At 38.4% G+C, this 26,449-nt stretch overlaps 1 protein-coding gene across 1 annotated transcript in view; it reads left to right on the top strand.

Moving 5' to 3' along the window:
• The window catches only part of Zmynd10 (zinc finger MYND-type containing 10), a 97,897-nt gene that overhangs the window by 5,185 nt on the left and 66,263 nt on the right, over positions 1 to 26,449 (top strand). Inside the window, exons 2-3 of the mRNA XM_068228262.1 lie at positions 13,245 to 13,353; positions 25,155 to 25,268. Of these exons, the coding sequence (XP_068084363.1) occupies positions 13,245 to 13,353; positions 25,155 to 25,268 (223 nt within the window). The remainder of the gene's footprint in view (positions 1 to 13,244; positions 13,354 to 25,154; positions 25,269 to 26,449) is intronic.

The raw sequence follows: 26,449 nt of genomic DNA, 5'->3' as shown, positions 1-26,449 counted from the left end.
CTTCAAACATTTGACGTGAGAAGATGTTTTAGTCTGAAAGTCTTTCCCAAAAAGCTTCAACTTGCTATGAAAGCTAAACACAGTCTGGGCCAAATGAGAAATAAGTTTCTCTCTTCCTTGTACAGATATGTTTAGGGTTTTTAAATGCTGGACCACATCTGTAAAAAAGCCAAGTCTAACAAACAGTGGGGGTCATTACGTTCAGGGAATGATTTTCCTTTTTCTTCCATAAATTGTTTGATTGGATCAAGTAATTAAAGAAATCTGCCAAGAACATTGCTTACTGATATCCATCTTACTAAGCAGTGCCAAGATACATTATCAGGAAGCTCAGCATTGTTCATATCTTCTATAAAAGATTTGAACTGTCAGTGTGTTTTGGCACATTAGCGAATACAGTTCACAATTTTTAGAACTACCTGCGTAATATGCGGGCACTGAAAGTATTTTGCTGCTAAATGTTCTCTGTGAATAATACAATGTACAGGTAGGAAATCAAGAAATGATGTGTCAGCATTTAAAAGCCCAAAAAGCCCTTGTTTCGTGCCAACCATAGATGGTGCACAATCGGTAGCAATGCTGACAATATTACCGATAGGCACTGAGATTTTCTGTAAAACACTATCCAGGGCTTCTTTAATGTCACAACCATGAATAGTATCCTTCAAAGTAACCAGGTCTAAAAGTTCTTCCACCACCTGCAAATCCTTTGACATATATCTCACAAATATGGCTAGTTGTGGTTTATCTTTGATATCAGTAGACTTGTCCAGAGCCAGACTTAATGCTGAACACTTGCTTATACTTTTTGTAAATAATTTAAAATAACCTCACTAATAACAGAAACTCACCCCTCTACTGAGTATCTAGCAGCAAGCATTTCATTATCAGTTTCTGCAGTTTTTTATTTTCAGGTTCTAAAACAGAAATAACTTATGCCATGTTTTTCTTAATAAACTCTCCCTCTGTGTAAGGCTTTTTTGCTTTTGCATTATTAAAAGCCCAGATGAAGCCAGCCTTGGTTGTCAAATCTGCTTCCTTGGTAAAAATTGACATAACCCTACTCTGATAATGAAGATTTTCCTTTAGTGATTTCAGTTTGGTTTTCCTTAACTGAGAGCCAACAGGAAAATCTTTGTTGAAACCGTTGTTGTTAGTGTCATGATGGTGTTTTAGATTACTGGCCTTGAACTGTGACAAAGTTATTTGACACAAAAGACACGTTGGCTTACCGAATTCTTCCTTCCAGTCGGTATTAAAAGCTCAATTCTTCTCTTCATATTTACGTTTCTTAGGCAGCATCGCAACTGTTCTGACACCAGGCCACAACTGTACTGAAGCAGCACACGACAACTCCACACAGAAAATTATCGGCACTCGTTACTGCCTACACGTGAATGCGACTGGCTTCACCTCACAACACTGACTCACTGACATACCTCCCGCTCAAAGCACTATCTAACGGAAGGCTCCGGATCTATCTTCACCTCTCATCTCTCACCACTGACCTACAGCGCTAATAACGTTAAGCCGCGCATCGCTGCTACTGACTGCCGCCGGCCACGAGATATTGTTAGTTTCCATTAATAATATCATTTAATTTTACTCTAAGGTTGATGTCAAGAGCCGCATGAGACTGACTCGCGAGCCTCGTTGTGGCCAGCCCTGATATATACTCTTTGGCGAACCCTAGTACATCAGAGAGTCACCAAACCCGAGCTTTAGCAGTTCACTTGTGACTAAGGGTCGAAACCCCATTCTGAATGAAAGTGACCACCAGTTCTTCTTCTTCTTCTTCTTCTTCTTCTTCTTCTTCTGGATGAAGGCAGTCCTGAGGTAGAAATCTCCTGGTATTGCTAGGGCCACCTACCAGGTAACGTTTTCAAAGAGGGATGCCTCTCGTCATTAATTTCAGTGTCGGATTACTGCTGGACTGAAGGATCGTGATCATGTTGCTGCCTCCTAGTGGACTAATGATTCTTGAAATACCTGTAATCTCTCTTAACTTAAATAGCCCAAGACATTTTCTAAAGTTTTAATATTAGTTTTTATTTCAACTTGTCCAATTTTACTACAGGCCCTAAAACATTACAGTAATTATTTGTAAAATAACACAAGAATTCGGCCTTTTACTTAGTGTTCATTAAGAACATTATTAAGACAGGAATATCTAGTTGCTTATTATGTACGCGAATAAGGCAATGCTTCGGCAGGAGACTAATTGAGGAGCGTCTGTTCAAAATGTGCTATTTCCACTTCAAAAAATGTAGTATTTCGTCCACATGCACTGCAGTACCTAGTTGAATAATATCGAATACCGTACCATGAGCAATCCAGACCAGAAAGATTACCTAAAAGTAGTACCATACCCGATCATGGATACGTTCCATGTGCTTTTTATTATGTGTTTCCATGCATTTTCCCACAACTTTCTTAGGGTGGGAATGGCATCTTTTAAACAGACACTCCTCAATTCATTATTAGTTTCACTTGTTATGTAAAACAGAAGATTTAACACAAACACGTTAATTATTGTCAAAATGGAGATGCAAATTTGGAGAAACTTCGGTAGTATTATAACAATAGTCTTCTGCACTTTTAAAATATTAATGACATGGTAACATACAGTGATGATTTCAGGGGGTGACCCGGGGGAGAATATCCCCTTTACCTCGCCACAAACAGTAGTGGTAATTGAGAATTAGAAGAGTTGGGTGGGGGTGGGGGGCAAAACAATTTACAGAAAACAAAAAGTACCCGGGTTCATGGGATATCGTGGGGAGGGGAGGCTATATACCAGGCAGCTTGTGAGCACCGTACTTTCTACTTATAACTGTTTTGATGGACCTTAGTGTCCAAAAACCGGTTATGTTTTAATAAAGTGTGTGCTGATACGACTGTATATAATTAATAATAATAATAAAATAACTACATCAGCATTGTTAATAAGAAATGGCTTTGATATTTTATAATGATTATAATTCGTCACTTATAACTGTCCCGCATGCACAAATGATGAATGGAGTGTCTACCAACTGATTTTTACAGGGGCACTACTGCCAGCAGGCAGGTTATGTTAGAATATGAAGAGATAACAACTGGACGGTCGCTCGCAGCATGTTCCTCAGCGCTACCCGTCTAATGCAGTCCCTTGGATTAGTAAACCTAGTTTACGACCGTATAGTACTAGGCTGGTGTATGTACTAGTGTACAGCAGCACTGCATTTTCTGTCTGCATATCGATAGTGGCTAGTGTGTTCAGCAGCGACAAATACACAGACATCATTTTAATCTGCGGAGAATCTGGTGAGAATTAAGCCAAAGCTTCAAACAGACGTCTGCCTTCTACACACGTATTTCGTCAAACAGTATTAGTTTTTGTTTCATACAAACAATTCTTTCCTTCCGAAGAAACAACATTTTAAAGATCATTCATGCAACGTGATCGTAATACAAAAGGTGAAAGTTAAAGATGTTCTTCAGTGTTGTTCAAACAAGGATATTGTTGCTAACATGAGAACACAAGTTCACAAGAACAAAGTGGTCATGAACATGAATTCAAATGTCAGTGTAAATGGGAATATAAGTATGAATGGCTATATTTTGACTGAAATCGGTGTGGTGCATTTTGTAAATTCTGTGAAACTCATTTAAAAACTGATCTCAAAGCCATACACACACCAAAAAAATTAAAAATTTTAAAAAGACTGTGGTGTGTTCATAATTGTGCCTTTTATTAAGTTTTGGAAAGCTATGAGAAGTACGAGGAAATTAGAAAAGCATGTGCATTCTGAAAAGCATGCAAAAGCTTTTGCTCTCGAAACCTGTAGTTTATAGGGATTGATTAATCTTGTCCATGCACAGTTAATTAAACAATGTGACAAAGAAAAGGCTTTGAACTGTCAAGTTCTCTCAACTTTAATCAAAAAATCTTTTGCAAAGAAGAGATCACCCATACAACAAAGTATGAATTGCTAATTAAAAGAATAGTTCTAAAAGATAACAGTGATCCTGAAAACTGGGTTCAATCTCAAGGTGCATAATCTACATAATAATATTAGCAGGAACACAGCTTCAGAACCAGTAAATGGTATTGGTGAGGTTTAAGATGCCCAAGACGAAATTATTCTCAGTGATAGCGCACCCTTATCAAAGGGTAAAATAGATACTTTTCTATAATGGCAGATGAATCTACCAATGTAAATAACTAAAGTAACTAGTGAACTATCTTTGTTGGTTCAATATGCTGAAAAATCCCATGTTGAAGTCAAGGAAAGGTTTCTGTGTATGGTGGAATTGAAGACTACCAATGCTGAATCTATGAATGAATCTAAGGATGTAAAGGACAGCACGTATAAGTCTCTGGTAAGACCTCAATTAGGGTATAGTTCCAGTGTATGGGACCCACACCAGGACTACTGGATATGAGAACTTGGAAAGATCCAAAGGAAAGCAACACGATTTGTTCTTAGTGATTTCCAACAAAGGAGAAGTGTTACGAAAATGTTGCAAACTTTGGGCTGGGTAGACTTGGAAGTAAGGAGAAGAGATGCTCGACTAAGTTTTAAATTTTTTTATAAGTTGCTTTATGTCACACCGACACAGATAGGTCTTATGGTGACAATGAGATAGGAAAGGGCTACAAGTGGGAAGGAAGCAGCCATGGCTTTAATTAAGGTACAGCCCACCAGTATTTGCCTCATGTGAAAATGGAAAACCACGGAAAAACATCTTCAGGGCTGTCAACAGTGGGGTTCAAACCTACTATCTCCCAAATACTGTATACTGGCTGCATGCTTGATTAAGTGATATGTCTTTCTGAAAGAATGTTTCTTGAGGGTCCACCTTTTCAATACATTATATGTTTTTTATTCATTTACAGTACATAACTAATGTTACATCATTACAGTATTAAGGGTCATAAATTTCATGTTGTTGGTCCTTATTGAACTGAGAATAACATATGAGTAACAACACAGTAAAGGTTTCCACCTGTTCAATACAAAATATATTCACAATTTTTTTTTAAATTTTTTTTTTTTAAAGCAGTATATGTTTTGCCAATTTTTTATGCATCTTCAGCCACTGTTCCTAATATATATGATCAAAATTGTTTGCTAGGTTTCTAGGCTTTATTTATGATAAAATGCTTAAAATAGACTAACATGAATTGCTCTGTCTAAAATGTTATGCTTTCACATACTATACTTCTTATAAAAACATCCTTGATATGACTGCTACACTTTTAAAAAGTTTGATTATATACTAGTGCAATCCAATGTTTCTTATAAGGATGTTGGGTTTGCATGAATTGCTCAGTCTATAACATGGGCGCCCATATGACAGTTTGTAGGGGGGTCCTAGACCTGGGGGTTGTAGCATTTTTAATATTTTGGAATATGAATGGCGACTTGTATTCCGCAGTAGAATAATACCCACAGTATCCCCTGCCTGTTGGTGGGGGGCGGTACTAACATCCAAGTAATACCAACTTTTAAATCATTTTCTTGAAAGAAAGACACCTGACTAAATTAGATTTTTGCCTTTCCCTGAGAGCTATGGGAGGGCCGCAGCCCCCCTTTGCCCCCAGGCATGGGCGCCCATGGTCTATAATGCCCAATGTGTGTGCAACCTATGCAAACTTCACTGACTTGATTATAACTTTTTTGTAATGTTCTTTTTTGGGATTAAAAATTCAGTTGTGGTTTCATGGAATGCTGTTGATGTGATCAGTTGTCAGACTATTTTCTTCGTTGTCTTGTGGTGATTAAAATTAAGTAAAACAGGGCTACCTACTGTTATGTGGGTCAGAAGAGGGGGACTTCTCAAGATTGTTCTTTCTGTTGTTGTTGGACCTTATTGCTCATTAAAGGGTTGAGAATGGTGGATTGAGAGCCTGTAATGAGAAAAGTATCTTAGTTGAAAAGTTTATGAAAAATAAAGTAATAAATGGGGGTACTAATCTTACTCAATCCCTTGCTTCTCTTGCAGCTGGCTTGCTCTTGTGACACTTCCTGTCCGACTAGCAGTGGCTATTGCTGAGATTTATAACTTGTAATAAGTGATATGTTCCAAGTTGTCAGTGGAGAGATGGTATGGAGTGACATTGTGGATGGTAGGAAAGTTCATAATATGAAGATAAAGTTGGAATTCATGGGGAAAATTAGGGCAAATATTCATTTATAGGAAGAGGAGTTAGGTATTGGAATAAGTTATCAAGGGAAATATTCAACAAATTTCCAAATTCTTCGAAATCATTTAAGAAAAGCCTAGTTAAACAATTGATATGGAATCTGCCACCTAGGCAAAAGCCCTAAAAGCATATAAATTATAACTGATTGATTGATTGATTGATTGATTGATTGATTGATTGATTGATTGATTGATTGATTGATTGATTGATTGATTGATTGATTTTAGAGTTTGATCTACTGTATACTGGATGTATGAAATGACACCTCTCTATCTATCTTCCAAAACAGCATAGCAGCCATGGTTTTAAAGAATGCTTCCCAAGATACTTGGCCATCTAGCATTGTATGGATGGATGTTTAAATTGTTTCAATTGGCCTGTCAGCATCGTACTACTTTGGGATGAAATTAGATTGCAGTTGTAAGTGAATAGGTGATTCATAAATTCCTCACCACATTATTTCTAGTGTCATTCTCGTGTTGTGTAAGATAAATCTCATTATTCTGCCTTTGAATTAATTACAAATTACAGGGCTGCAGAATTGTGAACATAAACTGTATTAAATGTGAACCAATGAAAATAAATTACAGTTATGATTATTATTCTTTGTTCGTATCGGCCTACTAAGGACCACGTTATTTCAGCTGTCTTCTCTGGGATTTGATCTTTACCCAGTGCTCCTTCATTCATTGCCGGTGTTGCTGGTGTTGCTTTATTTTTTTCCTCCGTCCACATCTTTCCCATCTTCAACTTTGGCCTTTCTTGAAAATCCTGGTGGTCTTTTAGTTTCCTCCTGAGTGGGTTGCATTCTTGTATATCTTCATACATGATCCCCATCTCCTGTAGGTCCCTTCACACCTCCTTGAACCAAGTTGCCAGGGTCTTCTTATATTTAAAATAGGTAAAGATCTGGTTTGATAATCGTGTGGGTTTCAATCGTAGCAAGTGGCCATAAAATGCAATTCTTCTTCTCCGCATGACATCAGAGATCTTCTGGACATGAGTATACATTATTATTATTATTATTATTATTATTATTATTATTATTATTATTATTATTATTATTATTATTATTATTATTATTATTATTATTATTATTATTATTATTATTATTATTATTATTATTATTATTATTATTATTATTATTATTATTATTATTATTATTATTATTATTATTATTATTATTATTATTATTATTATTATTATTATTATTATTATTATTATTATTATTATTATTATTATTATTATTATTATTATTATTATTATTATTATTATTATTATTATTATTATTATTATTATTATTATTATTATTATTATTATTATTATTATTATTATTATTATTATTATTATTATTATTATTATTATTATTATTATTATTATTATTATTATTATTATTATTATTATTATTATTATTATTATTATTATTATTATTATTATTATTATTATTATTATTATTATTATTATTATTATTATTATTATTATTATTATTATTATTATTATTATTATTATTATTATTATTATTATTATTATTATTATTATTATTATTATTATTATTGGTGGCCTTGGACCACTTGAGTCACTACAAGTTCACTTTCCCTTTGAAGGTTGTACTAGGGGCCTATGACCTAGATGTTAGGCCCCTTTAAACAACAAGCATCATCATCATCATCATCATGAAGGTTGTACTGTTTGGATTTCGTGATCTGCCCAGTATTTTTTCATTCATTTGGATTGTAATTTTCTCAGTTTGTCTGAAATTGCTATAGTCCTCCTATGTGTAATTTCTGATAAAAAATTGTGAGTTTTAAGAAGGGTGTTATTTTTATTCTTTGCATCTGCTATCTCGAGTCCAGCTGCTTTGAGATCTAGCTGAATTTCATTGTCTTCCTGTCTTCTTTGCAAAATTTCTCATCACTAGTTGTCGTAAAATCTGGTTTATACATTGCATATTACAGTAGCCTATTAGCATGACAATTTAAAATCTTCAGACTACAGAAATGTTTGCACGGGCTGAAGCAGTTTGAAGAATGTGCTGGGTGATTTTGTTCTTTCAGAAAGTATTTCATCAAAGAGCTGTAGGACAAGTTAATAGTAGTATTGTATGTAGATGATAGCATTGTATTAGCTAAGATAAAGTGTCATAATAAGGGGTTCCTGCAGCAACTTGTGGAGGAATTGAAAATTACAATGGAGCCAGTTGGGTACTTCTTAAATGTACAGATTCAATATCAAGAGGATGTTTCAAAAGTACTGTAAGTAATGAGAGAAAATGTGCCAAGGATTTCCTTCTGTACGACAGAGGCAGGCCCTAGTTCTACTCCAGTTGAGCAATATCTACAAGAAGAGGATGCAAATGATGCTAATCTAACATATGCTTCTTATTGTAAGGTGATAAACTGTTTGATGTATTTTCCAGTTACAACCAGCTCTAATATGGTATTGTAAATATGGTATAATTTATAAAGGAAAGGGTGATAAAAGGAAACCAGAGAACTACAGACCAATCAGCCTGACCAGTATAGTTTGTAAAATTCTGGAGAGTTTAATATCGAAGTACATCAGAGGGATATGTGATGATAAAAATTGGTTCATGAGGAGCCAGTATGGATTTAGAAAGAAATTTTCTTGTGAGGCACAACTGGTGGGATTTCAGCAGGACATATCAGATCAGTTGGATTCAGGAGGTCAGTTAGATTGCATAGCCATAGATCTTTCCAAAGCCTTTGATAGAGTGGAACATGGAATATTATTAAAGAAATTGGAGGGAATAGGATTGGACGTAAGGGTTACACGTTGGATAAAAGCATTTCTAAATTCAAGGGTTCAGAAAGTCAAAGTAGGAAATAATGTATCTCAGGAAGAGAAAGTTTGGAAGGGAATTGCACAGGGTAGTATAATCGGTCCGTTACTTTTCTTAATATACGCAAATGATTTAGGGAACAATATAACATCAAAAATAAGATTGTATGCAGATGACATAATTGTTTATAGAGAAATAAATAACATTGAGGATTGTTCAGAATTGCAAAGGGACCTTGAAAGTATCCAACAATGGGTTGAAGAAAATTAAATTAAATGAAGGTTAATGGAGGCAAATCAACTGTTACAACTTTTACAAACAGGAGCTTTAAAACTGAATTTGAATATACTTTGGATGAGGTAGTTATCCCAAAAGATGGCAAGTGCAAATACTTAGGTGTGAGATTTGAAAGTAATTTGCACTGGAAGGATCATATTGATGACATTGTTGGGAAAGCATACAGATCATTACATGTCATAATGAGGCTACTTAAAGGATGCAACAAAGAATTAAAAGAAAAAAGTTACTTGAGTATGGTTCGTCCATTATTGGAATATGCAAACAGTGTTTGGGATCCTCACCATGAATACCTAATAAAAGAAATAGATAGTGTGCAGAGGAAAGCAGCAAGATTTGTAACAGGGGATTTCAGGAGAAAGAGTAGTGTATCAGAAATGTTAAAGGAACTTGGGTGGGAAACTTTAAGTAAGAGAAGGGAGAAAACTAGACTTACAGGATTATACAGAGCCTATACAGGAGAAGAAGCATGGGGAGATATCCGTGAGAGGCTTCAGTTGGAAAATAATTATATCGGCAGGACTGACCACAAATATAAAATTAGAAGGAATTTTAGCAGAAGCGATTGGGGTAAATTTTCATTCATTGGGAAGGGTGTGAAGGAGTGGAACAGTTTACCAGGGGTAGTGTTTGATCCTTTTCCAAAATCTGTACAGATATTCAAGAAGAGAATAAACAGCAACAGAGAAAATAAATGAAGTGTTAGAGGGCATTCGACCAGTGCAGGTTATTGTAAATAAAAAAAAAAATGTGTGTGAATAAATTAATTCCATCCCCTGGTCTAAGGAGTTTGGACAGCCAAAGTAGGGGACTGCCTGTAGGGGTGAAGTACAGTGGGGACTTCGAGGGCCCTGGGACCGCTACGGTAGCTGTGAAGGCCCTTCAGGAACTCTGAAAAGTGGTGGCAAAAGGGGCTCTGGTTAAGACGCAGCTGGTCGTTATGCTACTTAGGATCCAGAACGGGTAAAAAAAAAAAAAGTAAATAAATAAATGCAATGTAAATATTAATCTTATACCAGTTGTATAGTATCATTTGAAGAAGTAATTCCACATACTGTATATCAGTTGACTATATTTGTAAGTAGTACAGGAGATATTATAAGTAGAATTTTGTAAACAATATAAATTTATTAAGGACGAGCTGTGTGTTTAATAGTAAACATTGTTAGCGTAAATTGTATAATATTGTATTATAGGAAAAATTTTCTTCTCTTGTTAATTTAATATTTAGTGCTTGACAATAATGTATTTTAGTGTACCATTTGCCACCGAGGTAGACACCTCATTTGCAAATAAAGAGATTTTGATTTGATTTGATTTGTCTTTGCTCTTATGCATTGCAGTTACTAGAAAGATTAGAATAGGCCTACATTTCATATTACTTTGTGAAGTTTTGAAAAGAGTGTAGAGCTCAAACAATTATATCCATAGTTCCTTAAAAATATAGAAATTACAAAGATACTGTAGTATCTGTCGTAAGTCAAGCATTGTGACTGTTTACACTGATATATAAGGGGCTGCCTGGTCGAGGTGATAAAAGTGTGCTCGGTTCACCCGAAAGGACGTGGATTCGATTCCCCGTTAGGAAGTCGTGTATTTAAGAAACAAGATTTCCACTTCTGGAGATGCACATGGCCCTGAAGTTCACTCAGCCTACACCAAAAATGAGTACCAGGTTAATTCCTGGGGGCAAAGGTGGCCGGGCATAGAACTAACCACTCCACCCCACCAAATGCCGAGATTACGGATGGTGGAAGCCTTTTCCTTCCACCCCTCCAGGGGTGTTCATGGCCAGTAAGGAGATGACTTTGTTTTTTATACTAAGATATAAACCAATCATCATCTCCTGCTTGGTTGAGTGCTGAAGTACAATGAATATGCATCCCATGTTGTAGGTTATAAACTACTTGCTTTAAAAAAATATATGAGGATTGGGGCAAAAGTCACGGCAACTACTTTTTTCTTGTAGATATCTGAATGGATCACAAACGTATATGTGTCGTGTGGAAGTTCTGCAGGCATAGTGTGTAAGCAGAACATCAGATGGCTCTGTGATAGCTGGTAGTAGCGCAGCAAGGGCTGTGAAATCAGTCAGTTGGTGAGTGTCATGCGATATGAAAGTAATCCGTGTTGAGCAACGTGCTTACATCAAAATAGCCGTTCTCCGAGGGAGGAATGCGATGGAATGTCACAGTGAATTAGTGGAAACCCTTGGGAATAATGCCCTACCATACCATACAGTAGCACGGTGGGTAAGAAAGTTTCAGCAAGGACGTGTGTCAACCAGTGATGAGCAACGTTTGAGACGACCTGTCAGTGTGCGGATCGACGTGGCACGTGCCGTCGTCGAGCAGCTCCTGGATGAAGACAGACGATGGACGCTACTGGAGTTAGACAGGGCAAGTGGCATCGAGAAACACACCGTCCACAGGATATTGCGTAATGAGCTGCAACTGCGCAAAATCGCATCGTGGTGGGTACCGCATGCACTGATGGAAGTTCAAAGGTGGGTGCGCTATGCAATATGCTCCGACCACCTTGCATGCTGGCAACAGGATGGAGATCAATTCTTGTCATGAATAATCGCCATCGATGAATTTTGGGCCAGGACACATGAACCAGAACTGGAACGTCAGTCCGCGGAGTAGCAACATGCTGGATCACCAAGGAGTCAGAAGGTCCGTCAGAATCCTTCCCTAGTCAAATTGCTGGTGATCATCGCATATGACGTGAGGGGTGTCATTGTTTGCCACTTTGTTCCACATGGCAGAACAGTGACCGCACAGTACTACAGGGACTTCCTGGTGCGACGGGTACAACGTGGCGCTCGGGAGAAACGTCCGGATCTTGTGGACAGTGCAATAATCCTGCACGACAATGCAAAACCACATAAAGCAGTGTGTAGGGCAGCTACTGCGACGTTGGGGATGGTAAGAATTGGAGCACTCACCGTACTCTCCAGACATTTCGCCCTGTGACAATGATCTCATTCGAAAGTTTAAGGAACCACTACTACATTTTCCAACTGGACTGGTATCTTCAAGAAAAAAATAGTTGCCATGACTTTTGCCCTAACTCTTGTATTAATTTAACAAAATCATTTGTCTTTAAACTTTCTGTTCATTCAAAATTAAAGGCTAGAATCTTTAACTTAAGCCAATACTTGGGCTTTCAACATCTGTATGTATTATATCAGTGAAATGAAATGGCGTATGACTTTTAGTGCCGGGAGTGTCTGAGGACAAGTTCGGCTCGCCAGATGCAGGTCTATTGATTTGACTCCCAAGGCGACCTGCACGTCGTGATGAGGATGAAATGATGAAGACGACACATACACCCAGCCCCCATGCCAGCAAAATTAACCAATTATGCTTAAAATTCCCGACCCTGCCAGGAATCGAACCCGGGACCCCTGTGACCAAAGGCCAGCACGCTAACCATTTAGCCATGGAGCCGGACATTATATCAGTGTTTTTGTCTCAGCCAGGTGCCTAATTATCATCTTCCTGTTTGGAGGTAGGCCTATTGAAGGTTGATTTCTGTTAGTGTTTGAACTTCAACCTTATCCCCTAGGTTATATTCCATATATTCCTTTAATGACTGTAAAAATGAGCACTTCCATTGAGTATGTCCTCTAGCAGTTAAGGCCAGTCGAAACTTGATACTGATCTGATCATCCTCATCACCTGTGCTGGAGGTCAAGTACATATGAATTTGTAAATGTCTTATCCTCAGAGGACAATAAATAATTATATCCATATTAAGGTTATTTACCTTACTTTACCACTTAAATAAAAAGTATATGCTGTTTTCTCTGTGGGTCGTTCTTGTCATGTAAATCTTCAGACTTGTAACCAGTATAACAAACTTGGGACCACTTATTAAAATGGTCTAATAATTTATTTTTAAGTACTCCAATAGAGGCTTGTATGTAACTGATTCTGGTATTTCCAGGTGGTATGGTGTTCATGAAAGATTGCAGAAATTACACCAACAGGCTGTCCTTGAGGCAGGATCCCTACGAGAAGAATCTGTGAAAGAAGCTTTTATATCTCACACTAAGGTTTGTAAAAATAAGAATACAAATTAAATTTCACTGCAATAATGGGCTTTCTCCTATTACGTGTTTTCTTTTTCAGTACAAATTGATGAGGACTACTACTACTGAAGGTTGAGTTTAATTATTAATTACTAGCTGATGTACCCGTGCTTCGCTACGGGATTCTCAGAAAGACTGACTTTGTGGTTTTCTTAACTGAAATCAACATAGGTCATTAAAAAAACGTAAGTATCAATGTAGTGATTAAAAGCAATGCTATCATATAAAATACTCGATCAAATGGAAAGCCGCACGTTTTGTCACTTTTAACGAACAGTGCTGCGGTTAGATTGCGGTGCCAATCTAATAGCCCAAAGTTCCAGAGCTGGTATGACCAGGCCGCAGATTGCCATGAACACTCATCTGCCATTATTCCGCTAAATATGCACACTGTTCATTCCAATCAGTGCCTCAGAGTAGGGATTGAATAGCCCGAATGCTATGATGATCCAGTGTGTTACGTACCAGTAGTATCAGAAAATTTATAAACCAGGGGAATGGCATGCTAAAGAAGAAAGTTATCTAACTCCCCAGCTACTTCCCATCAATATTCAGGCAGGCTGTTACACTCTGTACGACTGGGCAAGTTGACCGTGTGGTTAGCGGTGCGCAGCTGTGAGCTTGCATCCGAGAGATAGTGGATTTGAACCCCATTGTCGGCAGCTCTGAAGATGGTATTCCGTGGGTTCCTACTTTCACACCAATCAAATGCTGGGCCTGTACCTTAATTAAGGCCTAAGGCACTCCTAGCCCTTTCCTATCCCATCGTCGCCATAAAAGCTATCTATGTCGGTGCGACATAAATCAAATAAAAAATACTCTGTACGCAGCAGTAGTCCTATCTACCGGAGATGGGGGGCAACAGAAGACAAAGCACATCACGACAAACAATGGTCAATGTAATGTTATTGTTGATCAATGTTAGGAGCTTTCTATATTGTAGGCCTTCACATTTAGTTTTCTTTCAACTCTGTGATTTGTAAAATATTTTATACTGTAAAATGTAGTTTCTTATTCTCCGACTTACATAGCGATTTCCATTAAATACTGTTTACCCATTTTCTCGTTACTCGGCGCTGATATGGACTTAGTAACAAAAATCCAAATTCATGAACATGTTTGTGATCAAAGCCAATACGGTAACAATGTATAAGGCATGAATAATAGGAAATTTAATACTATATTACCTTAGTTATGTAGCATTCATCGATTACACCTCTAATAAGAAATATTTGAGAATTACATTTTAGGCCTTCCCCTAAACTACCATTTCACTCAGCGTGAATAAAATAATTTACAGCCTAGACTATAGCGACTTATTTCCTGACTTTGCATACCGATTTTCATCAAGATAGGACTACTAATAACAACAATATTTGAGAATTAAATTTCAGGCCATCCCCTAAACTACCATTTTTCTCAGCATGAATACAATTATTGATAGCCTAGATTGTAGCAACTTATTTCCCAACTTTGCATACCCATTTTCTTTAAAATGCGACCACTAATAACATAAATAGTTGAGAATTCAATTTTAGGCCTTCCCCTAAACTACCATTTCACTCAGCGTTAGTAAAATGATTTATAGCCTAGATTGTAGATGCTCATCCCCCGACTTCACATACCGATTTTCATTAGACCACTAATAACATAAATAGTTGAGAATTCAATGTTAGGCCTTCCCCTAAACTACCATTTCATTCAGCGTGAGTAAACTTATCTATAGCCTAGATTGTAGAGGCTCATCCCCCGACTTCACATACCGATTTTCATTAAATTCTCTTCAACCGTTTTCTCGTGATGCGTGTACAGACAGACAGACAGACAGACAGACAGACAGACAGACAGACAGACAGACAGACAGACAGACAGACAGACAGACAGACAGACAGACAGACAGACAGACAGACAGACAGACAGAAATTACAGAAAAGTAAAAAGTGCATTTTCTTGCTACTATGGACATGACCGATACAGAAATACCATTATTTTCAAATTCTGAGCAATGTACAGACAAAACTCTTATTTTATATATATAGATGATTAGAATGGTGATTGAAATAGGTGTCTAACTTAGAAGGGAAGAACAGAGCGACAAGCTATTCAGCTGAGTTAGGAACAGAAGGGAAAGACAAGAACATACATGAGTACACTTTTACTTCTTCACACACACTCCAAACTTCATAAGACAGGCTCTGTCATCACTAATCTAATTTACTGTATATTAGAACCATTTCCTTAGGTGGTGATGGTGGTGGTGATTATTGTTTTAAGAGGAAGTACAACTAGGCAATCACTAAGCAAAGAGAAAAATTGAAGGGGTCTGAAAAAAATGAAGGTACCAGCCAAAGAAAGAGAAGGGCCATGAAGGGCAGGAAAATTAATGACTCCCTAGGCCTCAGAAACCTAATACCCTCCGGGCAGAAAAGAACATGAGTTGAACAAGGGAGGTCAGATAGGATAGATGAAAGTGAAGAGCCTCACAAGTAAATGGAAGCAATGCCAGTACTCAGCTAATGGACCCATGGTCACCAACCCATGCTCCCAAGTTAAGAGCCTCTGGGGTTCCTTTTAGTTGCCTCTTATGACAGGCAGGGGATACCATGGATGTTATTCTACCACTCCCACCCATAGGGGGTAACCATTTCCTCATAACCACTGACCAACTTGTTTTCACTTCCCAGCTTCATCTGCAGAATGGGCATCTATACTGTTATGAATAAAACACTGTCTGTTTCATTGATATAATTTAATGTAGGATGACCTAATCAGTACACACACATACATATGCAAAATAATACTTGAAAATGAATGATAATAGTTTGCTAATTAGTGGCTATTTGCAAAAGTCTGCATTCTGCCTCACAGCAGGTCTCAAGCTGACTGATAATTACCTGGAATGGGTGACCCTTCTATAATCTTGATTGAGGTTCTCACTTTTCACTTGGCTACACATGCACCAGTCTCTTCATTCAGCTGCTCCATGCAGACAAGGCTCAAACACATGAACTTTGGCTATACAATAACTGTACGCCTGGCTCAACTCCAGGCAAGTCCAATACTTCATACAATCAGTTCACGTTACTGCTCCACACACTGAACTACTCCACATGTAACATTCGATAATAACACAAGACCAACTCAGCTACTCTCCAGCACCACTATGACACACTCAATGATGGCAACAACAACAACAACAACTGCTCCAACCCTTTACCTTGATGACACTCTCTCAATACTCACATCTCTGCTCCAACAACACTATTACAGTCCACCAACTACCAACTCTCTGGTAAAACACTGACCACTCACTTGCTCGCAGTGAGCTTCCTCTATGTATGCCTGGTGATGAAGTTCTAATATCTTTGGGGAACAGCCAGGATGAGAATGTTCAAGTTTTGCATTCCAGAAAATCCACAGAGACACCAAATGAAAGGCATAATAGAGGGAGAGGCCAGCTCATACCCTCATGGGTGGGAGGTCTCCAGCCTGACTCACTCATCCCTTCTAGGAAATACCAAAGGGAGCTGCATGAGCATGACATTGCCCCCTTTGAGATCTATTCAACCCGATCAATTATATTCCTTGATAAGGTGCTTATCAGTCCATATGTACCACCTTTATTTTACATTTTGGCCTCCGTTGCATCCAATAGATGACATCATTTATTCTCTTCAGAACATGGTAAGGGCCTTTCTACACCTTTTAGAGCATGGGAGACAAACCTCTCTTCCTTACAGTATTATACAGACACACTAGATCATTCTCATGATTTTTGGTGGCACCCGCTTGATGGTCGTATCATGCCTTCATTTTCATTTTTTTTCTACCCTCAGTCTGTTCTGGACAGTGGCATGTAAATCCTCCAATCACCTTGTCAGATCCAGGCAGTACTGGTCGGTTAGTGTTGGATGGTCCTCAGGTCGGCCAAACCTGACATTCACCGGGAGGTACAATTCTCTTCCAAACAGCGTCCTGGCTGGTAAGCATCTCGTGGCCTCGTGCACTGAAGGGTAGATGCCAGTAGGCCAAGGGGAGCAGGGGATGATGATGATGATGATGATGATGATGCCAGTCCCTCTGCACTTCCATCCAGAGTCATGGCTCCATTTTCTCTTGAACTCCACAGTGGTCTTTTGACATGAAACTTTGAGCCTGCCTTCCCTCTTGGAGCAGAACTTGCAGTCTTCTGGACAAGGCCTTTAGGACAGAGTGTTGACCTGCAGATCTCATGAAGATCCTCCTCAATCTCTCTCTGGCCATCTTCCACCTTCTTCCAATCCTCCATCTTCACTTCCAGCATTTTCTGGCCCTCTTCCATCTTCTTCATTGTCTCCTGGCCTTCCTCCTTCTCCGTCATTTTCTGGCTTTCTTCCATCTTCCTGCGGTGTTTTTCTATCTTCTTATGGCTTTCTTCTATCTTCTTCTGGCCTTCTTCCATCTTCTTCTAGCCTTCTTCCATTGTCCTCTACATCTTCTGACCTTCTTTCACCTCCATTATTACCATCTTCTGGCTTTCTTCTACCTTCTTCTGAACTATCTTCCTTCTTCTTCATCATTCATGGAGCTTCTTTCATTTCCTCCTCCATCATATTATGGCCTTTTCATCATCTCCTTCTGGGCTTCTTCCATCTTCTTCTCCATCATTTTCTGGCAATCTTTCATCCTCTTCATCATCATCTCAAACAGTATACTTAGCTGACGTTCCAATTTCATGTGCCTTCTCATCTCAATTGGTACTGATATGCAGAAAATGACCACACGAAGAATTCTAAAGATTTACACAGGGTGCATATAAATTGGTGTCCATAAATTTCAGGATATATTTCTGACATAGAAACATTACAAAAAGGTCATATGAACATGGATTCAAAAATAATTTGTGAGGGATTTGCATAGGTTTATTGATAATGGTACATGTGATACATTTAACTACATACATTAACAGAAATTGCTCTCAGTGACCTCCTTCTGCTTCAATGCATCCCCTGAGCCTGCGTTTGGTATACTATATTGAAAAGTCCTGGAGTGTTACGTATTTGGACAAGTCCATTTTGGATGTGCTCCCTCAGAACATCAACATTAGGTACAGGAGTTGATGACACCAAGGATTTTAAATGTCCTCAGAGGTAAAAGTCCATTGTATTCAAATCTGGCAATCAGGCAGGCCATTCAATGGATCCCTCTCGATCAATCCATCTGTTCAGAAATGGTTATCAAGATACTGGAGAAATATCACAATCAAGTGAGGTGGAGCATCATTGTGCATAAACCACATTCATTGGATGATGTCTAGAGCTACATCGTCATCAAGTACATGAAGCAATTTGTTTCGGAGAAATCGCACGTATGTTTTTTCAGTAAGACATTGCAGGAAGAAAGAGGGACCAGTAAGATGATCATGAATGATTCCATCCCACACATTGAGGATGAACCTCTGTTGATGTTTGTTCTGTTGTGTCCGACTCGTTGGCTGAACGGTCAGCGTACTGGCCTTCGGTTCAGAGGGTCCCGGGTTCGATTCCTGGCTGGGTCAGGGATTTTAACCTTAATTGGTTAATTCCAATGGCACGGGGGCTGGGTGTAAATGTTGTCTTCATCATCATTTCATCCTCATCACAACGTGCAGGTCGCCTATGGGCGTCAAATAGAAAGACCTGCACCTGGCAAGCTGAACCCGTCCTGGGATATCCCGGCACTAAAAGCCATACAACATTACATTTCAGGGTTTTTGTGAGCCCAGATGTGATTGTTAACCCTCTTGAAGCCAGGAGCCGATCTGGTCGGCCACTCACCATCAGCTGGAAGAGGCCAGAGCTCTGCCTCCACTCTACTACTGTAAAGTGCCAGGCCATTTTTAGTGGAAATACCTGTATTTTAAAATTCACGTATATCTACCAGTGTATGGTAAATACCAGCAAGAAATCTTCTACATATCGACTACAAAGAATAAACTACTGATTTAGAGTGATATAAAGAATGAAAAACGTTTTATTGTTGATATTATAGTTACCGATAACAAATATTTTTAGGAAGAGAAAAACATTTTCATACTTTCTCTCTCAATATCTACTTTGAAAAAATAATTTACGATTCAAAAGAATATATGTAAATATGTCTAATGTATTTCTGAATACAATTATATAGAACTTTGAACAAGAAAAATAAAAACATAAAAAATAAAAATTCAAATTTTACTAATTTTACTCATCAATAAAATTCGCATATATGTATCGATTTATGGCAAATACTGACAAGAAATTGTCTATGTGCGGACTACATAGTATAAAAAATAATTGTGAATTATTAAAAAATAAAAAATAAAAAATAATAGTTAATATTATAGTTTTTGTTTTCCGAAAAAGCTTTTCTCGTTTTCGGTTCAAGAATCTATTTGAAAAAAGAATTTTACAATACAACAGAATATAGGTAATTAAAAAATCTATGGCGTTTAAGCCCTAATTTGCTTTGGCCTACCAAGCGACCACTGCTCAGTTCGAAGACCTGCAGTTTACGAGGTGACACATGGTCAGTGAGACGAATCTCCTCGGTCATTATTCTTGGTTTTCTAGACCGGGACCCTCTCTCAGCCTCAGATATCTCCTCAATTGCAATCACTTATGGTCACTTAGATTGAGTGGACTTCAAACCCACCCTCGGGCCCAGGTAAAAATTCTTGACCTGGCCAGGAATCAAACCATGACCTCCGTGTGAGAGGCAGACATGCTACACTTGGTCCGAGGGGACCGGCATTTACGTAATGATAGAGGACTATATGTGACTATAAGGTTTAGGAGAGAGAAAGTGAAAAGTAAACTGAAGTATGATATGGGCAGAGAATCAGACAGAGGGGCATGTTTAGGTTCAAGGAGTTCCATGAAGGAGACATATGGTTGAGGAATGTTGTCGGGTTCATTGGGAGAAATTTTCAGAAAATAATCTCCAGGGACATCATCATCATCATCATCATCATCATCATCATAATCATCATCATCATCATCATCATCACTAGTTTCATCTATCACCATATTAACAGTAGCTTTAGTACCGTTAGAAACAAATAAACGTCTCTTCTTTAGCTGCGGTGATTCCGGGGGTCGTGTCCAGTATAATTTCGTTGCTACTTTCTGAACTAAATTCACTATTGCTATCCGATTAATCATCCGCGTTAACTTTGCACTGTTCCAAAAACTGCATTAATTTATCATCATCAATACCTGCTGAAAAAATATCACGTGAACCACTTGCCATTTTGCTGTCACAAATCCACTCACTGCAAGGAGCAATCTCTTACTGACCAGTTAGTGGTATTTGTAAACACAGGAAACGACTCTTGTGAAAGCTAGAACACCCTCTTCGAACTGCCAAAGCAAGGTCAGGCACACAATACCTTGTAGCCCCTTTACTATAGGTTGTCACAAAAGTATGCACGTCACTATAGGTTGCCACAAAATAAGGTATATCACAGTATTTTAAGCCGGCCGATGTAATCGGCTCTGGCAACTTACGACTGGATTTTTAAAGGCCGACCTGATCGGCTTCGGCAATTTTAAGGGCGGGTGCTCGCACTACCGCCTGGCTCCAAGAGGGTTAAGATAATTCAAGATATCATCATGTGTAAAGTCAGCCTCATCAGTGAATACGGTAAATGCTAAGAAATGCATGAACACAGCACATTGCTGTAACATGCATTGGCAGAAAGTTCTTCTTGGCTGAAAGTTTGCCATATTTAATCTTTGCACCCGTTGACGGTGACACAAGTACAGAAGGTTTTCATAGAGAATTTTCCAGATGGCCATGGGACTAATGCTTCCCTTTTCACAATTCTTCTTGTACTAGATGATGAGGTTTTGGCCACAATACGAAGAACTCGTTCCTCAAACGCACAGTTTCATACCTCTTTTAGTCTCCCAACATCTGAAGCACTGCTCTCAAATGTGTTGTCTCTCGCAAGCGTTGGTGGAGTTGTGCAAACCTTTTTAAATAAGGTAATTGCCTCCCAGGGTACCTTTTTGCATGAAGTTGACATGCTGCTACCGCATTCCCATCTGCTAGGCCATACATATAGTGTACCGTATATCTGTCATTTCACTCAATGAATATATAATTTTGTAATGTCTGAATAACGTAAAACAGAACAAAAGACAATCAGAAAGAACAAAACAAGTTACACTGCATAAAACAAAACTGAACAAAAGACAATCAGACAAAACCAGTGCCATGACTGTAAAGAAGAAACTGGATTTTTTTAAAAATGCAAGTTTGAGGAGATTTAAGCATTCATTGGTCACTGCAGAGATTTTCTCTGTTTATTAGAACACATGTTTATTTTTTCTAATGATTAAATTAACTGTAAATCTTGTAAATCTCTCACATTCCCCAGTTTGGGAACCACTGCTTTAAGTTAAGATGACACCAGAAATCAAGCAATAGACTGAAAGTGATGATGTGATTTAATGTTTGGTTCAAATGACTATTTGTCGTTATGAACATCCCCACTTAATATTGAAGACTTCATCTTTGGTCTGTATTGTATGTTAACATCCCCAATGTCACTGTTCATGAAATTTATCTGGTCCCACTACCACCTGTGGATGCCTGAAGGGGAGTGAACATTGCTTGGATAGTATTCATCTTAAATGTTACCAATAGTATGATAAAACTTTTATATTTCACAAATTACTTTAATTGGTATAAATAAAAATATATTCTACTAAATAATTATGCTTCAGATTTAAGAAAAATATTTATGTGCGAGTAATATTAGTTGGTTCTTACAAATGATTGTTGTCATAAGCAAAGCCATCTTAACAGCACTAAAGGCCCCTGGGCAAAGCAATCCATTGGGTCCTGTCTGCACAATCACTCACAGGAATAAAGTGTAAATTATCAATAACATTAATTTAAATTGGCACCACCAACAAAATAAGTGTTTTGACATTCAGCAAACATGATGAACAGCAAATATTAATCAGCACAAACATTTGGTCAGTATTAAATGAGCCTTGGTAAAAAAAAAAAAAAAAAAAGAACTTCGTTGGTAAATCAAGAAATAAAACAAACCCACATTGTGAAATTACCATGAATGATTTATTATTGCTAATGTTCCATAAATCCAGATCTATGCCTTGGATCAAAAACTCATTTACAGTTTCACATTTGCATATTTCCTATTATAGAATGCCCTCAGCTGCAGGAACAGGTATGGTACAACTGGGCAAGTTGGCTGTGTAGTTAGGGTCACGCAGCTGTGAGCTTGCATCTGGGAGATAGTAGGTTCGAACCCCACTGTTGGCAGCCCTGAAGATGGTTTTCTGTGGTTTTCCATTTTCACACCAAGCAAATGCTGGGGCTGTACCTTAATTAAGGCCATGGTCACTTCCTTCCCACTCTTAGGCCATTCCTATCTCATTGTCGCCATAATACCCATCTGTGTCGGTGTGACATTAAGTAAAAAAAAAAAAAAAAAAAGTATGGTACAATTATTGGAATATCTGCTGGAACTGGGTGCAGGAGTGATCATAGAATTGGTCGATGTGGATGGTACATTGCACTTGGATTGAACCAAGAAGTTAAAGTTAATTCGGGAAGTTTGCTCATTTTCTCTATCTCCTCTGCAACTTGTTTTCTCTTCTGCACTCAGCTCAGAATATTATTTTTAATTTCTGCTAAGTGGCTAACAGCAATATCACCAATATATAATAAATCACAGTTCTTTTTCCTCTCTTCTCCTAAGTATTCACCACACAAATACACTGCCTGACAAAAAAAGTTAAGCACCCAGAAGGAGTGGTTGAAAGTGAATGAAACTACATATGCTGAAAGATCATATGCCTTTATTGAACTGATTTCAATACAGGATGAAAGAGACAAAGGCATTGGCAGTTACAGGTGGAATGTTGGCACCAGGTCAGTAGGATGTCGCACCACCACTGGCCGCACTGCATGCCCTTATGTGGTTCGGAATGGTGTCAAACAGTCTTTGGATCCTCTCCTGAAGCAAGTTCATCCACAGCTGTTGCAGCTGTCTCTCCAGATCCCCCAGGTTGGTACTGGGATGGAGTCCTCTTCCAATGCCGTCCCACACGTGTTCAATAATGGAGAGGTTCGGGGATCTTGCTGGCCACAGGAGGAACTCAACATGCTCTAGGTTGTCCACAGACACACATGCTGTGTGTGAACGTGCATTATCTTTATGGAACACTGTCCCTGGGTGTTGTGCCATAAGGGGTAGGATGTGCGGACGCAGAATGTTTGTGATGTATCGTTGTGCTGTCAAAGTCTGCCAAAGCACTGTCAGAGATAACCTGAATGCATATCCTATGGCTCCCCATACATGATGCCAGGGATTACACCTGTGTGTCTTTCCACAATATGGGCAGGATCTGCCCTCCGCCCTAGACACCGCCAAATCCGCACACAATGGTCATCGGAGGTTCTGGAGAAGCGGGACTCATCACTGAACATGATGTGACACCAGTCATCCTCTGTCCATGCCTCCCGGGCAAGACACCACTCCAAACGCAGGCATTGGTGTTTTGGTATCAATGGCAACTGACACATGGGGCGGTAGGACCCCAATCCGAGGATGCGAGTCGTCGAGACTGTGCGGGAACTCACAGGATGTTGTAAAGTCTCCAGTACATGTTCGCGGATGGCGGGTGCCAAAGTTATGGGATTGCAATGCTTGGCACAATATAAGACGGTCCTCCCATGGAGTGGTGATTCATGGTTGACCCAAACCTGGACGACGTGATTGGGTGCCCTCATGTACCCATTGAGTCCAATATCGGGCCACTGTGACATCTGAATGGCCCACACGCCTGGCAATTGCACGATACGACCAACCAGGCTCATGCAGTCCCTTTGTCAAGTGCTGTCAATTGATGGACAGGCTGTCTAACGCGTCTGCGAGGCATCGCGGGTGCTTCGTACTGTACGTAGTCCTCTCTGCACATCTTGCTTAACTGTCTGATTCATAGCAGTTGACTGGTAACAACTTATCAATAACAAGACGGTGCCATCACGAATGCACTCTGGTGGGTGTTCTACACCTTACAGATTCTTGTAAATCTAATCATTTACTTACACATCATGTATACCAGAATGGGATAATATTGGACCACTCCTTCTGGGTGCTTAACTTTTTTTGTCAGGCAGTGTATAATTACTGGAACAGGCAGACGTTAACTGCATTGCATTATTCCACCTCCATAACATTGCAAGCAATATAAAATGCAGAAATATGAAAGTTGAGACTGGTGATCAGAAAATTAGTGTTAAATTCTGGTTTGTGCATAGATTTTCATGGGACCACTAAGCTCATGGGCTGTCTGGCCACCTGCCCATCATGACCATACATGAAGAGGACCCTGATCATAAGTCTGAATAAGAGATAATTATCAACATTCTTGTGAAGAGCATATGTTTTGCCAGATTAATAACCAATACGCTCAGAAGTACTTTCCCATTGCAGTGGGAAGTCAGAAGTTGAGTAAATGATTCATAACAATTTTCCTCCATGAGCTGAAATAGTACTCTGTTTCAAGTGCTAGAGCACCTGTCTCAACTTCAGGCATAGATGCTTTAAACATTATGATAGACACTACAACAAAGCAATTTATTAGATATCCTACATAACCAGAGTTAATTTCAAATCATTTCTTGGCCTCTATAATAAAAAGAACAACAAAAACTCCAGTAATAACCTAGAAGAGAAGAATACATCCAAGAATTTTGCTGATATGTTGTCATTTTTCTTTCAGGTTTCCTTCCTTGTGTATGAAGCCATCTGCATTTCTGTGTGGAGAGAGGAAGTTTTCCCTTTACTTTTAAAATTTGAACCTAATCCAAAGACAGCGTTTATGCCATATCTCATTGTAAGTATGTGATATAGCTGTATATTATTGATTTTCCTTTTAAAACAGATCTTGTTATGCCACAGTATAATGTAATCAGTCTTACAACTTACCACTTTTTTTTTTTTTTTTCCAGAAGTTAAAAATTTAGAAAATCAGTTTAAAGATATTAACATTAAAAACACAGTAAGTATTTGAAAGTATTGTAAAGGTGGGACTTTTAATGTTAATATCTTTAAAATGTTCAAAGTTGACAAAATGGGCTAAACATGTCATGTTAGAAAATCAGTCGTGTAGAGCACGTCACTAACAAGGAAATACTCTAACATACCACAAAATCGTGCAAAGTCCTAACTTTCATGAAAAATAGGAAAGCAGCCTACTCAATCACATCTTAAGAAAGCAGGGAATCCAATACAAAAGAGAAATCTGGTTGTGGGCAGAGAAGATTATCGTGGGCTCAAAACCTATACAGTGGTTTGACATGCACATTAAGATAACCCTGATATGGGAAACGCAAAACTGGGACAACTACTCCATGATGGTCCCCAGCTTTCTGTGAGGAGAAGACACTGGTAGAAGCAATACATTAGAGCAAGGCCACCTACATCTGGCCTGCCAAGGCTCTTTCTGTGGCCCGACTGAACTGCTCTTATTTTACTATAATGGACTTTTGAGTACCGTTTCTAGTGGTTATAACAGGCAATTTCAGTTTCAACAAAAAATATTTAACTTCATTATATGCACCATCAGTAAGTTTATCTTTGCATTATAGTACCAGGTTCAAGACATGTGAACTAGAAATGCTGGGCAGGACAATGAATTGGGGTCTCCTAACAATTCACAAGTGTGATCTATTCATAAGTGTGATCTTCCTCTTGTATAAATATGTGTTATTTCTTCTCACAGACCAAAGAATCTAGCTAATGTTTAACCCCATCTTAATTACCCTACTTCTGTATGGTCAACTTTATCACCAGACACAAGCAACTTATTAAGTTCAAAACACAAGTTTCACACTTCTCATTAAGTGAGTAATTATGCATGTATTTTTAGACCTATAACATCTAGCTTAGCAAAACTGATTAATATATATATATAAAATAAGAGTTTTGTCTGTACATTGCTCAGAATTTGAAAAGAATGGTATTTCTGTATCGGTCATGTTCATAGTAACAAGGAAATGCACTTTTTACTTTTCC

Source organism: Anabrus simplex, chromosome 6, assembly GCF_040414725.1.
Source record: "Anabrus simplex isolate iqAnaSimp1 chromosome 6, ASM4041472v1, whole genome shotgun sequence".
NCBI lineage: Eukaryota > Metazoa > Arthropoda > Insecta > Orthoptera > Tettigoniidae > Anabrus > Anabrus simplex.
This window is presented reverse-complemented; position numbering and strand designations above follow the sequence as displayed.